The 16796-nt window shown below is 40.9% G+C and overlaps 1 protein-coding gene across 4 annotated transcripts in view; it reads left to right on the top strand.

Annotated features, from left to right (window-relative positions):
• The first annotated feature begins 342 nt into the window (after positions 1–342).
• The window catches only part of LOC126355219 (uncharacterized), a 175355-nt gene continuing 158901 nt past the window's right edge, over positions 343–16796 (top strand). For 3 of the 4 annotated variants that reach the window (XM_050005477.1, XM_050005478.1, XM_050005479.1), the window contains exon 1: positions 382–580. In XM_050005477.1, the coding sequence (XP_049861434.1) occupies positions 421–580 (160 nt within the window). In that variant the 5' untranslated portion in view covers positions 382–420. Of the gene's footprint in view, positions 581–16796 lie in introns of all 4 variants that reach the window. The other variant, XM_050005476.1, reaches the window with a different exon arrangement.

The raw sequence follows: 16796 nt of genomic DNA on the forward strand, positions 1-16796 counted from the left end.
GCAGCCTACATCCTTCTGAATCTACTTAGTGTAGTCATCTCTTGGCCTCCCTCTACGATTTTTAGCCTCCACGCTGCCCTCCAGTACTAAATTGGTCTCGGGCATGGATGTGTGTGATGTCCTTAGGTTAGTTAGGTTTAAGTAGTTCTAAGTTCCAGGAGACTAATGACCTCAGACGTTAAGTCCATTAGAGCTCAGAGCCATTTGAACCAATGATCCGTGGCGCTTGTGTGTTGGCAGCTGGACTGCCCCATAACGGAAAGGAACACTTCTGTGTTCGCAACGAGAGGCGTCACACTTCCCGCGGTTTCCCCTTCCTGCGGAAAGATCTGCGCCGCGTCCGTCGCTGTGGTGAGCCTGCGTGCGCCCCCTGCACTGCACACTGCACGTGTTCCCCTTGTCAAGTGAGAACAGCCTAAGATGCAGGCGGCGGGTGTGGCAGCGTCGCTGTTAGCACTGCTTGCAGCAAACGGCACCTCGCTGCTGGACTGCGTCTGCGACTACATCTTCCACGTCACCGGGCCGCCAGGGAGCAACTACGGCGAAAAGAAGTTGTGGTGGACCTACTGTCAGTATCCCCGTAAGTACTTTTTCGTACATTACGGATTTGCACGTCGTCATCCGTCATGCGGTTCTTAACAGCCGACAGACGGCTTGGCTTGCACGTCCTGTAGTCAGGCAACATACAAGGTTCTCAGCCCGACAGTGCGGTACTATTTTCACCAACTGCGACATGGTCGCGTATACAAACAGTGATCCAATACTGTCAAATGTTTTCTATTCCAATCTTTGATCACAATATGAATTCTTTAGACGATGACCGGTTCCAGTCCGTAATGACCATCCTCGGATCTTTTTTACACCATGTCCTAAAGTGATAAGGCCATAATGGCATCGTAAAAACATATAAAATATAATCAGCACAGCATCGTCATACAGATCTAAAATAAGGTATAGAATAAGCCGCATCGTTCACGCAGTCATTACGACAGTCAATAATGACTGTGTGAACGATGCGGCTTATTCTACACTTTATTTTAGATATACCGGGTGATCAAAAAGTCAGTATAAATTTGAAAAATTAATAAACCACGGAATAATGTAGATAGAGAGGTAAAAATTGACACACATGCTTGGAATGACATGGGGTTTTATTAGAACCACCCCATATTGCTAGACGCGTGAAAGATCTCTTGCGTGTAGTTTGGTGATGATCGTGTGCTCAGCCGCCACTTTAGTCATGCTTGGCCTCCCAGGTCCCCAGACCTCAGTCCGGGCGATTATTGGCTTTGGCGTTACCTGAAGTCGCAAGTGTATCGTGATCGACCGACATCTCTAGGGATGCTGAAAGACAACATCCGACGACAATGCCTCACAATAACTCCGGACATGCTTTACAGTGCTGTTCACAACATTATTCCTGGACTACAGCTACTGCTGAGGAATGATGGTGGACATATTGAGCATTTCCTGTAAAGAACATCATCTTTGCTTTGTCTTACTTTGATATGCTAATTATTGCTATTCTGATCAGATGAAGCGCCATCTGACGGACATTTGCTGAACTTTTGTATTTTTTGGTTCTAATAAAACCCCATGTCATTCCAAGCATCTGTGTCAATTTGTACCCCTCTATCTTCATTATTCCATGATTTATTCAATTTTCAAATTGATACTGACTTTTTGATCACCCTGTATATGACGATGCTACGCTGATTATGTTTTATATGTTCCTGACGATGCCATTATGGTTTATCAATTTAGGACATGGTGTAAAAAAGATCTGAGGATGGTCATTACGTCTAAAGAATTCATATTGTGATCAAAGACTGGAATAAAAAACATTTGTAAGGTACTGTGTTTGTTAACCAGGAACTGCACAAATTTTTCAACGTTTTAGGTCAATGACCTTTTTTAGGCCGTTTGCAACTCAGAAAGTAGCACGAAATAGGGTTTGAAAAGAAAAAACAATTTCCATTTTTGTGAGAGTAGGGTTATTAGATAGTTACACGATCCATAGATCATTTGAACTATTCTTTTATGAAAGTGATACCAAATCTGCTAGTTTACAGGATACGTATACACTATTAGTTTCAGTTCTAGTGAGAACGTGCCCTCTAGTATTTTAGGTAATTCTAAAATATTTCTGTTCGCTGATGACACTAGCTTGGCAATTAAGAATGCTGTGTGCAACATTGGCTCTGTTTCAAAAAGCGCAGTTCATGTCATAAGTTCATGGCTTGCAGAAGATAAAATAACGCTAAATCACAACAAGACTCAGTTTTTATAGTTTTTAACATACAGTTAAACAAAATCCGACATTTTAATTTCACGGAATAGGAATATGTTTAGTGAAACTGAAGCGTTCAAGTTTCTAGGTGTTCAGGTAGATAGTAAAATGGCATGGAAAACTCACGTTCGGGATCTTCAGTTGTGTATTTCTCCGTCTGAAAAATTGTCTGTACCAGTGATGCATTAGATGTATCGCTAAGGCCATTACTTACCACCTTAGAAGAATGTTTCAAAATGTTGTTCAAATTTCCATAAACGGCATATGAGCTTTTGTCTTTCAGAAGTTTTAGAAGTCTGATAATTTCAGTGAAGGATGCTGGTGCTACTGCTAGTTTCTTAAAGTTTTGAGGAGGGAAACTTCCAATACGTTCCCTTGCTTTTTCAGGTGAGCCGTTTCATCATATTTTTGCTGCTAGATTTAGAAAGTGATTGTTAAGAATACTTGCATCTTGTGAATTATCAGCCACAACGTCGTCATCTAGATTTTTGGAATAGTATCTTGTATGCTCACAGGTAGCACTTTCTCCCATTTCACAATCTCTCAAGCTCTTTTTGTCTTACTACCTGCGTTATTACTTTCTGTCAGGACGTTCATAGTTTTGGACATCGTAATAACTTCCCTCAGTTAAATGTTACAGTGTTTTATGTACATAGTGGGTTGATAGTTTTAATATTTTTCCCTTCTGAAATACTGCACGTACACACTCAAGATTTTCAAGCTTTTCTACAATTGTAGTATATTAACGCCATTATCTTTCCAAAAGTTACAACTCAGTGCATGTTCCAGTATTTTGTAGTCGCTGTCTGTATATTGAGCAAGCAGTAAAGGAAACAAAAGTTTGGAGTAGGAATTAAAATCCATGGAGAAGAAATAAAAACGTTGAGCTTCGCCGATGACATTGTAATTCTGTCAAAGACAGCATAGGACCTGGAAGAGGAGCTGAACGGAATGGACAGTGTCTTGAAAAGAGGATATAAGATGAACATCAACAAAAGCAAAACGAGAATAATGGAATGTAGTCGAATTAAATCGGGTGATGCTGAGGGTATTAGATTAGGAAATGAACGCTTAAAGTAGTACGTAAATAAGTTTTGCTATTTGGGGAGCAAAATAACTGATGATGCTTGAAGTAGAGAGGATATAAAATGTAGACTGGCAATGGCACGGAAAGTGTTTTTGAAGAAGAGATATTTGTTAACATCGAGTATTGATTTAAGTGTCAGGAAGTCGTTTCTGAAAGTATTTGTATGCAGTGTGGCCATAGAAGGAAGTGAAACGTGGACAATAAATAGTTTGGACAAGAGGAGAATAGAAGCTTTCGAAATGTGGTGCTACAGAATAACGCTGAAGATTAGATGGGTAGATCACATATCTAATGAGGAGGTATTGAATCGAATTGGGGAGAAGAGGAGTTTGAGGCACAACTTGACTAAAAGAAGGGATCGGTTGGTAGGACATATTCTGAGGCATCAAGGGATCACCAATTTAGCACTAGAGGGCAGCATGGAGGGTAAAAATCGTAGAGGGAGACCAAGAGATGAACACACTAAGCAGATTCAGAAGGATGTAGGCTGCAGTAGGTACTGGGAGATGAAGAAGATTGCACAGGATAGAGTGGCATGGAGAGCTGCATCAAACCAGTCTCTGGACTGAAGAGCACAACAACAACAACAACATGTTAAACGAACACGTACATTCGCTGTGACCTTCTTCAAGAACTCAGCAGGAACACCTCTTATCATCTCACGGATGTTAATTCTCAAGTTCGCCAAGAGCTTGTGCTTTGGCCCTCTACACTTCTCCTTCGGCCCAGATCTGAGTAGGGTGACGTCTTCACTTGGCGCTGGACGTTCTTTAGGACCCCAGCGACTTCTCCAGCGCCCTGCGAAGCGTTCGTCAAGCTGTTGTCTTACAGACAAGTTGTAACGAGGGGGAGCTCAATCTTTCGTAAATAACAGCCCGTCTGACTCACACCATTCAGATGTAATTATTCACCAATCAGATATAATTATTGAAGGAGGCGGAGAAGACTAGTGTTTAACATACCGTTATCAATGAGGACATTAGGACTGCAATAAAAATTCGGATTAGGGAAGGGTGAAGATGGAAATCGGCCGTGCCCATTCAAAGGTACCATTGTAGCATTTGCCTTAAGCGAGATAGGGAAATCACGGAAAACCTAAATCTATGAGGCCGAATGAGGGTTTGAACCGTCATTTCCCGAATGCGAGTCCTGTGTGCTACCTCGCTCGGCATCTTCTTATTAGTCTTAGAAGCCAGCATCTACCGCTATGGCTAGAGCACGGTGAGGGTAGACATCACAAGATAACCTATTGTATTTATAACGTGCATGAAACCCGTCTTCTGACAGTTCAGTCCAAGAACAGCAAAGTGTTTACACCCAAAGGAAGAGGACACTTGGGAGCCGCTACTACAGCTGATACATGTTTACTGTCGCCTTCTGGCGTGTGCATGTCTGCACGAGGAAATTTAATTCCCTCTTTTGTAATCTTCCCTAAGCGAAGAATGAAGATTAAACTTAAAAATGGAGCTCCGCCAGGAACCGAATTTGCCTGCCACCCTAGTGGCTCAAGTTTTTTTGGATTGGTTTGATAATTTTTTTTAAAATATCAAAACAACTGCTCAAGACCCAGTTCTACTAATCTTAGATGGTCACTCTAGCCATAATAAGAACGTAAGTGTCATTGATAACGCCAGAGAAAAATACACAACTGTCGTGTGCTTGCCCCCCCCCCCCCCCCCCCCTCCCGCAGTAGCCACAAGCTCCAATCTTTGCGTCAAAGAGCATGATAGTTCGAAGATTCGCATCTCGCTACGTTCAATTTTTTTCCTAATATTCGCGTTTTTAATAGGTCCTGATGCTTTATTATTAGTTTAATATAGGTATATACTACCCTACTGGCCATTCCGTATTACCCTTCTGAACCCACCGATTCCATATTCTGCTAACAGTCATTGGATCTCGACCGACGCGAGCATTAATGTCGCGATACGATAAACCGCAATCGCAATAGGCTACAATCCGACCTTTATTAAAGTCGGAAACGTGATGGTACGCATTTCTCCTCCTCACACGAGGCATCACAACAACGTTTCACCAGGCAACGCCGGTCAACTGCTGTTTGTGTATGAGAAATCGGTTGGAAACTTTCTTCATGTCAGCACGTTGTAGGTGTCGCCACCGGCGCCAACCTTGTGTGAATGCTCTGAAAAACTAATCATTTGCATATCACAGCATCTTCCTATCGGTTAAATTTCTCGTCTGTAGCACGTCATCTTCGTGGTGTAGCAATTTTAATTTCCAATAGTGTATAATATTTGAAGTTATGTAAATAAAAATTCATCTTTTTTTGAGGAGTGAATTTGTTCGATTGGGTTAATCTACAGGCCAACTTTCGCTACTTGTGGAAGTTATTTTGCTCCTTTTTCTTTTGCATTTCGTAATTCACACGATGCAAAGATTCTGCTACTGGGTAGGAACAGTGATGAACTAGGAATGATCTTGGGGTTTTACTAAAATGTGGGAATGATGAAATAAAGTTTATCTTATGTGGATAACTATTCCAAATTTGTATCGCACTGTTTGTAATAGATCTTTTATAAGCCTGTGGCCTTACTGATCTGACATAGTACTTCCCTTTTCCTATTAAAGCATGTACATGGATACTGAAGTTTGTATTTGGGTATGTTACATATAGAACAACGTGACTAATATATGTACAGTTTAGGAAATGCACGTTTTAATAGAGCAAACGTGGGAATTTTACGCGCGCCCATTTACTAAACAGTGTGATTTACGATCTAGAAACATATCTCAACTGATGCTGGAGTGCGTTGCGATCGCTTATACCACGTTGGGGCCCACGTGGCCCTACGCACGGGTCGCATCGTTCCTGAGCGTTTAGCAGCACGTTGAACTCGGCACGTTCAACGTTGACGTTCGACAGCACGGTCCGTGTGCCGACGGCTCTAGGGAATGCTGAAACGGTGCCAAGCACTTCACAGTGGATGTACGAGTACACATCTGGCAGTTACAACTGTAATAACAGAAATGATGTGCAAAAAACGAAATTATCAGAATACATTATTGCGATGGTAGCTGATGGGTTGTGCAGGATGCAAGATTTAGAACACAGTGAACACATTTCCAAAGTTCTCTCCTAGTTAGATTAACTTTTACTCTGAATTTACTAACTCTTATTGCTGACACGTATAATTCCAAATCGACTGGTGAACTCTAGGAGAAATCGATACATCAAAACATTTTGTATAACGGACTGCTGCACATAACACACTGTTGCAATTGCGGCATTTCACTGACTATAAGACACTATGGACTAAAACCTGCACTTTCATTTTCAAGCAATTTAAAAAAAAATCATTTTTACGATTATCAGCAATCCAACCTTCTCCTCCGCACTAAAGCCGTCGGCACACGGACCGTGCATCCGAACGTTGAGCGTTGAGCGTGCCGAGTTTCTGGCGTCATAACGTGGAATAGCACGTTCGGGAGTCTTTCCGAACGAGCAGAGCAATAACCAGCATGTCAGATATTCTGAGGGTGCGTCTGAGCGTTGACCAATGAGATGGTACAACGCCACCTACGTCACATGCACGCTGTCTCCCTTCAGTACAGGGTTGTGAGGCACCATATTGGCACTCATTTCAAGTTTACATGTATATATGCCGTTTCTGAGGACCATCAAATTGAGAATCACTGGATAACCCGTTGTTAACTGTGTGATTCGTTCCAATAAAATAATGAGAAACAACATATTCGTGGCAAAAGAATTATTCTAACTAGTGTATTAAGAGAGTAGGCTATTTGAAAGCAACGATACACTGAAGATACACCCAAAACGCATTTTTCTTGCTACAATATGTCATAACTAAATTTCAATTAGTAACATATTACGATAAGGTTTTCTGTAAGAGGTAACATACTATGATTAGTCACAAATGTTGGGTTGTTGGTTTAGCGTAATGAGTAGCGTCGCTGTCTTTGGGTTGTTAGTTGGGTCTTGACACTCGTTAATTTTATTTCCTTACATTCGCGTTTATATTAGGTTATGATACTTTGTTATTAGTTTAATATAAGTATACAATATAATATTTGATGTTATGTAAATATAAGTTCAACTTTTTTGGAGGGGTGACTTTATTCGATTGGCTCTAACAACAGGACAGGCTTGCGCTACTTGTAACAAGATATATTGCTCCTTTTTCTTTCACGCATCGTAATTCACAAGTTGCAAAGTTTCTCCTACTGGGTAGGAATAGTCATTAAGTAAGACCGACCTTGGGGTTTTACTAAAATGTGGGAATGATGAAAAAATGTTTATCTTATGGGGAGAAGTATTCAAAATTTGTAGCGCACTGCTTGTAATGGAACTTTTTATGAGCCTGTGTCCTTATTGATTGGACATGGTACTTTCCTTTTCGGGGACGATCGAGGAAATGTGCGTTTTAATAGAGCTAACGAGGAAATTTTACGCCCGCACGTTGAGTGAAGAGTGTGAGTTACGAACTAGAAACATCCCTCAACTGCCGCTGGAATGCGTTGCGATCGCGTATACCACGTTGGGGCCGACGTACCGTATGCACAAGTAGCATCGTTCTTGAGCATTCAGCAGCACGTTGAACTTGGTACGCGCAACGTTAACGTTCGACAGCACGGTCCGTGTACCGACGGCTTAAGCTTCAGACCGTTCGTATGGGGAAGAAGCAGTCGCGGCGGTCCGCACACGTTCACAGCGACAGGACGGGCGGCCTCGCTCCCAGCACTAGCCGCACGGACAATGTAAACAGTAGCTAAGGCCGTCGGCACACGGACCATGCTGTTGAACGTTAACGTTGCGCGTACCAACTTCAACGTGCTGCTCAATGCTCAAGAACGATGCTACTTGTGCATACGGTACGTGGGCCCCAATGTGGTGTAAGCGACCGCAACGCACTCCAGCATCAGCTGAGGTATGTTTCTAGTTCGTAAATCACACTGTTTACTCAAAGGGCGCGCGTAAAATTCCCACGCTAACTCTGTTAAAACGCACTTTTTATCCATCGTCCACGAAAAGGAAAATACCATGTCCAATCAGTAAGGACACAGGAGTATAAAGGTTCCATTACAAACAGTGCGGTACAAATTTGGAATACTTCTCTGCATAAGATAAACATTATTTCATTATTCCCACATTTTAGTAAAACCCCAAGATCGGTCTTACCTGATCACTGTTCCTACCCAGTAGAAGAATCTTTGCGACGTGTGAATTACGATTCGTAAAAGAAAAAGGGCAAAATTTCTTTATACAAGTAGCGCAAGCTGTCCTGTAGATTAAGCCAATCGAACAAAGTGACCCCTCAAAAAAAGGTGAACTTATACTTACATAACAACAAATATTATAGTATATACTTATATTAAACTAATAATACAGTATCAGAACCTAATAAAAACGCAAATGTTAGGAAATAAAAGTGTCAAGCCGCGAACCAACGAACACACACACACACACACACACACACACACAACGAACAAATCTCTCCAAATGGTTCAAATGGGTCTGAGCACTATGGGATTTAACACCTGTGGTCATCAATCCCCTAGAACTTAGAACTACTTAAACCTAACTAACCTAAGGACATCACACACATCCATGCCCGAGACAGGATTCGAACCTGCGACCGTAGCGGTCACGCGGTTTCAGACTGAAGCGCCTAGAACCGCACAGCCACACCAGCAGGCAGGCAGTGACGATACTTATTACGCTAAACCAACTACACACACACACACACACACACACACACACACACACACACACATATATATATATATATATATATATATATATATATATATATATATATATATATGATCATATTATGTTAGCGTTTGCTGAAACCTTAATTGTAGATATTTTACTAATTGAAATTGAATTAGAACAAATTGTACCAAGAACAATGCGTTTTGGGAGTATCTTCAGTGTGTCGTTGCCTTCAAATAGCTTCTGTCTGAATACGGAAGTTTCAATAATTCTTTTGCTACGAATATGATGTTTCTTATTATTTTATTGGAACGCATCACACAGTTACCAACGTTTTCCAGTGATTCTCAATTTGATGGTGCTCAGAAACGGCATATATAAATATAGGCTTGAAATGAATGCCAATATGGCGCCTCACAACTCTGTACTGAAGGAGACAGCGTGCATGTGACGTAGGTGGTGTCGTGCCATCTCATTGGTCAACGCTCAGACGCACGCTCAGAATACCTGACATGCCAGATATTGCTCTGCTCGTTAGGAAAGACTCCCGAACGTGCTATTCCACGTTATGACGTCAGAAACTCGGCACGCTCAACGTTCGGATGCACGGTCCGTGTGCCGACGGCTTAACGTGTTCCCCGCTCCCGTTCTGCCCTTATTATTCCATTAACGATGAACACCCAGACTGTCCAAACCGATCGGCTACCTGCCGTAACTGGAACAAAGACGATCACATTGCTTATGGTTGTACGGCCGAAATTCAGCACTACGATCCTGATGCGGATTTGAATTTAAACATTGTATCGGCTATTTATGTTGCACCAGACAAGTTTTTCATTGATGTTATGGTTTTTCGTAAACTTCTGCGCATGAGAGTGGATGTGGGAGCCGCGGTAACCTCGTTAAACTCACCGTCTTATTTGCACTTGAGCTCCCCTCCGCTTCTCCCTGTGTCACGGAAGCTAGTAAATTACAATACATAGAGTATTCCTTTTCTCGGTCAGTTCTCTGCCCCAGTGACCACGAGTCAGTAGTCCGGTCACTTACATCTCTTGTTGCGAATAAGGCACGTATGCAGAATCTTTTTGGATTAGATGCTTTTAAGTTGTTTGGTTTTACCATATCAGGTGAAGTGAATTTAGTGTCTGAATGAGTGCCGCATACACAGTGAGATGCATTATGTTCTGAGTTTTCCTCTTTGTTCTCTCCTGGACTGGACTGTGCCAACAATTTCAAGCGCAATTTATCATGAAACCTTCTCCTCGGCCTCGTTTTTTCCGGGCCCGTCAGGCTCCAGTGGCAGTCGGGGAATAAGTCAAAGATGAACTAGAGCGCCTCACGGAATCCGACGTTGTTTTGCCCATTGCATCAACTGAATGGTCTACCCCCTTGGTTATTGTAAAAAAAAAAAAAAAAAAAAAAGTCGGGCCGGTTAACCCGTTGGCACACGGCTCGTGCAAGCGAACGCTGAGCGTTGAGCGTGCCGAGTTTCTGACGTCATAGCGTGGAATAGCACGTTGGAGAGTCTTTCTGAAATTGCAGAGCAATATCTAGCATGATTCTGAACGTGCGTTTGAACGTTGACCAATGAGATGGCACAACGTCATATACGTCACATGCACGCCATCTCCACTCGGCGCAGAGTTGTAAGACGCCATACTGGTTTCCTGTTGAAGTCCTTATGTATATATGCCATCTCTCAGAATAAACGAACTAGCGAAATTTCGAAAAGCATTGTATCATTCGCTGTAATAAAATGGCGAGAAACGTCATATCCATGGTAAAAGAATTATTGTAATTTGCGTATTGTAAGAGTATGCAGTTTTAAATGAATAGCTCGTTGAGAATCCGTTAACAAAGCATTAACCTTGATAGAACTTGTGATGATTAAATCTCAGTTAGCAATGTAACTACAATTGAAGCTTTCAAGTTCAAATGGTTCAAATGGCTCTGAGCACTATGAGACTTAACCTGTAAGGTCATCAGTCCCATAGAACTTAGAACTACTTAAACCTAACTAACATAACGACATCACACACATCCATGCCCAAGGCTAGAATCGAACCTTCGACCGTAGCGGTCGCGCGGTTCCAGACTGAAGCGCCTAGAATCGCTCGGCCACATCGGCTGGATAAAGCTTTCAGGAAATTGTAACATTTTGTGTCGTATCATACGTCTTTTTGTACTAACAAACTTACTCCACTATATCACAAAAAATAAACTTGTAACTTGGCTAGCTGAAAAACTAAAAGAGGTCATGAATCTCAGATACGCTGCATACTTGGTATCTAAACTGCGCCCCAAGCTTGAAAATCATATGCATACAAACAGAAACGCAACAGAGTCAGACAAGCTGTGAGAAATGCAAAACTGAGGCAGGCCCACACATTACCTGACAACAGAAATAGACCATCTGTACTAAGGAAAAACCTGTGTGGTCTTGGTATAGGCAAAGTAAAAGCTGCAGCTGAGCCAACTGTCCCAGCTGAAGGACTGAACAAGCAGTTCACATTACCTGAAATCACGATTGAACCAACAACGAAACAGATACTTCATGTGGATAGACGATTGTAACCACAAAGAATTCTATCTAAAGCGTGTTATTTGCAATATCGTCAAAAAGCCATAACGTATGTCAGATAAGCATCTATTGGATACGATGGCATCACAGTCCCAATGCTAAAGGTTATCGCTGACCCAATACTGCCCACTGTAACAGATATCTTCAAGCACTCCATAACTACAATAGTTTTCGCTGAGGCCTGGAAATAGGGACTGACTAAGCCACTATCTAAGAAGGACGTTGCCACAGCACCTTCTGATTACCGACCTATTTGCATTCTTCTGGCACTGTCCATGACCTTACAATAAATAGTACACGACCAGCTAACAAAATGCCTAATCACAAACAACCTACTAGAAGGATATCAGTCAGGTTTCTGTAAACATTACAGCGTAATTGCTGCCTTAATAAATATGACAGATGACCTGAAGCTTGACATGGATGCAGAAAAGGGGACTACTATGTGATTCTTAGACTTAAGAAAAACCTTTGACATTGCCGACTTCGACATTTACTTGCCAAATTTAGCAACCTGAATTTCTCGCCAGGTGCATTGCAGTGGTTTCGCTCATACCTGTCGTCTCGCCAGGAATGCGTCATGTCTCGCACCCTAAAGTCACAACGGAGGCAGATCATATCAGGCATACCCCCAGGGTTCGGTATTAGGTCCTATGCTCGTAACTTTTTATGTCTAAGATGTGTCATCTCATCAGTTTTGTCCTACTCCAAATACCACATGTACATAGATGACCTCCAGTTGTATCGAAGTGCAAAACCAATAAACCTGAAGACAGTTATTAAGAATTTTAATAGTGACCTGTGTGCAATATCAAAATGGAATCAGGATACACTGTTAAAGCTCAAGCTACGCAAAACCCAGGTTGTACTGGTTGGACATTCTAGGCTCATAAGAACGAATTTTTACAATCCTTAACCCCAAATCGGACAATTATCAACTTCTCTTCTCCAGTAAGGAATCTAGGACAGTAACAGATGACAATCTAAATTGGACTAGGCATGTTACTGCAATGTGTAAGAAGTCATCAGCAATTGTCCATGCCATAAAAAATATAAAAATCTCTTCCGTCTTGATCTCAAAAAGAAACTTGTACGAACACTTATGATTCTAATTATTGATTACCGCGATTTTATCCTGCCAGCCCTTTCTCAAGAAAGCTCACTTAGCCTGGAACTGGTTGTGAAGGGCTGTGTTCGTTATATCTGTGATGTTCGACTCTTCCATCACATTTCATCATCATATGCACACCTATACTGGCTTCATGCAGACAAGTGCAGGATTTTTTCCATAACGTCTGATACCTTTACTGTCTTGTCATCGAACACTATCCCTCATATACCTCCTCGAGCTTAACGCTCTTGTCTGAACAACGTGGTAACACCCATTCCCACAAGCGCAAAATCTTTTCTGAATCGCTCTATCGTGTAGCTAATTTCTCGATGTTCTTCACAGTAGCAGGACTCTCGAATAAACTCGTGAAGTATATTAGGGAAATGAACAACATATCCAGCTTCATAAGACAGTTAATGGCATGTGTACTAAAGCAACAACAATGATTGCCATTGTTCCTGTATGCATTCTTTGCCCTTCTTTCCAACCAAATCTTCCTAATTTTCCAATATTCTGAGCTGGTCCTGTCTCCTTAAATTTCCTTTCCCCACTAAAATATGTATTTTGTACACACATAAATCATTTTTACATCTGCCACTACGACGAATGTTATTATTGTAATCATTATTATTAATATTATTATAATTATTTTCACTATCAGTGGCAGTAGCAGCAGGAATACAAGTACAACCAGTATTAACTTTATTAGTTGATAGTGAGTATTACTTACTCACATTGTCACTGTAGACATTTAAATCATTTTAACACTATTTAAAACGCTGATGACCTCCATGTCTTCACATTTAAATTCCTATTTCTTAAGTAACTTATAACACTACCGTCTGCTACCGCTGCACCATAACCTTAAAGTTGGAAGCAGGTCGTGAAATATAATTATCTAGTTAAAACAATTATGGTATAAAGCAACAGAGCAGTGTTACCCTCTGCGAGGACTTTTGTTGTAATGACCGTGTTGAACCTAACGGAGGTGGCTTATCGGAAGTGAAAGTCAGAATTACGGAAATATTTGAACAGTAACAAACAAAATTTTGCCAATCTGCACTGTTTAATGGGTAAAGAAAACGTCGCCAGCCTAACTAGGCAAGAGAATGATTAACATTCTCGTTCAAGAAAATAGTTATTAGTAACTTTAATGGATAAACACAACCTATACTCTGTCACACTGGAGTGCAGTGAACTCTTGACACATACATATATTTACTGTAAGATTGAAACTAACAGTTAGAGCAGCACAAACTATTTGCAAAATTATAACAGATACCGAAACACACTATTACTTTCAGGGCTTACACAAACTGGATAGTCTTTGTAACGTTATTATTACTATTCACTACAGAATCATTAACTGGATATAGGTTAAGTCTCAGTTAAATACTTTACTATTTAAATGAAAGTTGATTGGAATCCACTAACAGGTTGCTTCTCACTATCATTCAAATAAAGAAATAATGTTTTTCATAATTAGTGGTTTTCCCATTACTTGTTACCTAGCATTAACACAATAGGCAAACTATGGATCCTATTATATTATTAATATGCACTTCCAATACACAAGAGAGACAAACACTTAGCAAACATGAGCATATAACGTTTCACACTACAGTTTTCCACATTTACTACATTGAGAAACAAAATTAACATATATGTAAGATACTGACTCACCTTCTGCGATTTACTACAGGCAGTAATGTGATCATTTACTAAGCAAAACTTTATAAGCCTCAGTCTTACGAACTCTTAATTTGAAGTTGGCAACAACACATTAATAAGCAGTTTTACTAGGAAAATTATATTTATCAAGCATCTAAGAGGCACTAATTAGCAAAAACACTGGGCTTTAATGTTCTTTCAGTAGGGACACTCGGAAATCACTATAGTTCAAACGGAGAGGAACCTGAGAGGTGTTATGATAAGGAGAAAAATCAAGGTAGGTACATAAATTCAGTTATAAATTACCTTATATTTGAGCACACTAACACATCCATTAAGCTGATCCTTCACTGTACATTGCTATAGTGCTCCATTACAGTGATTGCGCAATGTGGTGGCGATTGCATGTCGGTAGGTGGAATTGCAGGTAGAATTGCTGGACTCTGACATTTCTTGGTGGCGATGATAGATACAAATTCCAGAATAGTTCCAGCTATTTATCCATCCATCCGAGGCATTGGAAAGTAGCAGAAAAAGCCTCTCTCGGGACCAGCACAATATGCAACATTTACATGGCAGTGCACAGTTTGGTAGCTCGTCCACGACTGGTAGCTCGTCCACGACTGGTGGCTCACCCCCGACTGATCCTTGTTCCACCTTTTCTACATGGGCCAACCACAATTTGCGCGCGCTACACAGTTCCGTCCACGAGGGGTACCACAACACCTTTTACATACAAACTAAGAACCCCAAGTGAGGATCAGCAGTTTACATAACAGCAAACAAATACAATAAATAAAACAGCACATTTGCACATATTGACATTTCTACCAAAAATTATTCACACAAAATTACAATTATATATAGTAAGTTTTGTTCCCTTCAAATGGGACAAAGAATTTAATTAACAGATACACTACTTTGCGTAGAATCAAGCCACAACATCAAAGTTTTAAACAAAGGAGTATACAATTTTGTGTTATCAATTCAATCATACACATTTACAGACGCTTAACGATGTAATATTAAATGAAACAAAAACCAAAATAAATCATTGGAGTATTAGAGCTATGGTGTTACAAACTATGACGTAAAAAAGTTACTGTATGTATGGAAACCCAATCCGTTGTAAGAGAGGGCCTGGTAGCCCTAATTGTGTGAGCTTAAATCAATGTTGTTAGAAGTTATCTGTATAGCTGAGGGCCAGTGTCCTCAGAATAAGAGGTTGAACATTCGTAATTACGTATAAAAATCAAAGACAGCGCTTATGAGAATTCACAGCACTTGCTCGTTGCAATCGTGCTGATATCGGCGGCACAAAGGACATATACGAAACTTCAATCTCGTAACAATTTCTAGTTTATAAATGCCAAAACTCAGCTAATCTATGTTGGGGAGATGCAGTTACTTCTCATTCCCACACGGGACTTATTACAACTCGCCAGGGTTTGGAAAGGCGGAAATGATTTATTAGATATTATTCATGCCGACAAATTCCATAACTTGAGAGCCACTAGCAAAAGCTCATGAGTGACTACAATACCACAAAACTTGAGCAGTTAACAGGTGCCCAGTAAGCTGCGCCTAATCTATCATCACTCGAGAGAGAGTGATGCATCATACACACGATAAGCTTTGCTCATTAGCTACTTGTGTCTAAGCGTCAGCGTTTCTCACCAGCAGAAATATACTTAAAACACAGTCATAAAGTTCACTACCTGCACGGCTTTACTCAGACAACTTTACTTGTACATACTGTGCTCTAACAAAGCTTACTGCGGAATCATGACACAACGATTCTCAGTACACGTCTTTCCAATTCAACTGCTGAGACACTTTTCTTCTGACTATGGTGTGTCGCTCCACACTCTTAACTCTTGATGGTTATGACATCAGACACTACAGTTCACCACATACAAACTCTGCTTGTAATTATATCATTCTCTACAATTTACTGATATATGAGTCAACTCTACATTCATCAACACTAAGAATTCTCTACTGTCAACCAGAACAAAATGTAAAGTGCATTATTTTTTGCTTTGGGATGGCTCTGGTTTTGGAGTTCTCCGCAGGAACCAAAGAGAAGGGTAAGAGAAGTCTTAACATTTACTTTGGGTCCTTTTTATATTCCCTGAACGTGCTCCTATGCTTTCCAGATACCACTGCCTTAGCCCACGATGCTGACTGGCAATATTGAGGCAGCCAGCTGCTCTGCCCCCGAATGTGGTATATGGCCGCCTCGCGCTCCACCCACTTTCGAGTAGGCTAGCTCAGACTTAAATAACTCCACTATGTGTGCTCTGATTGTTATGCTGTTTTCACCATTCTTAGTGTAATAAAATATTGCATCAGTTGACA

The sequence above is a fragment of the Schistocerca gregaria genome, chromosome 3 (assembly GCF_023897955.1).
Source record: "Schistocerca gregaria isolate iqSchGreg1 chromosome 3, iqSchGreg1.2, whole genome shotgun sequence".
Classification (NCBI taxonomy): domain Eukaryota; kingdom Metazoa; phylum Arthropoda; class Insecta; order Orthoptera; family Acrididae; genus Schistocerca; species Schistocerca gregaria.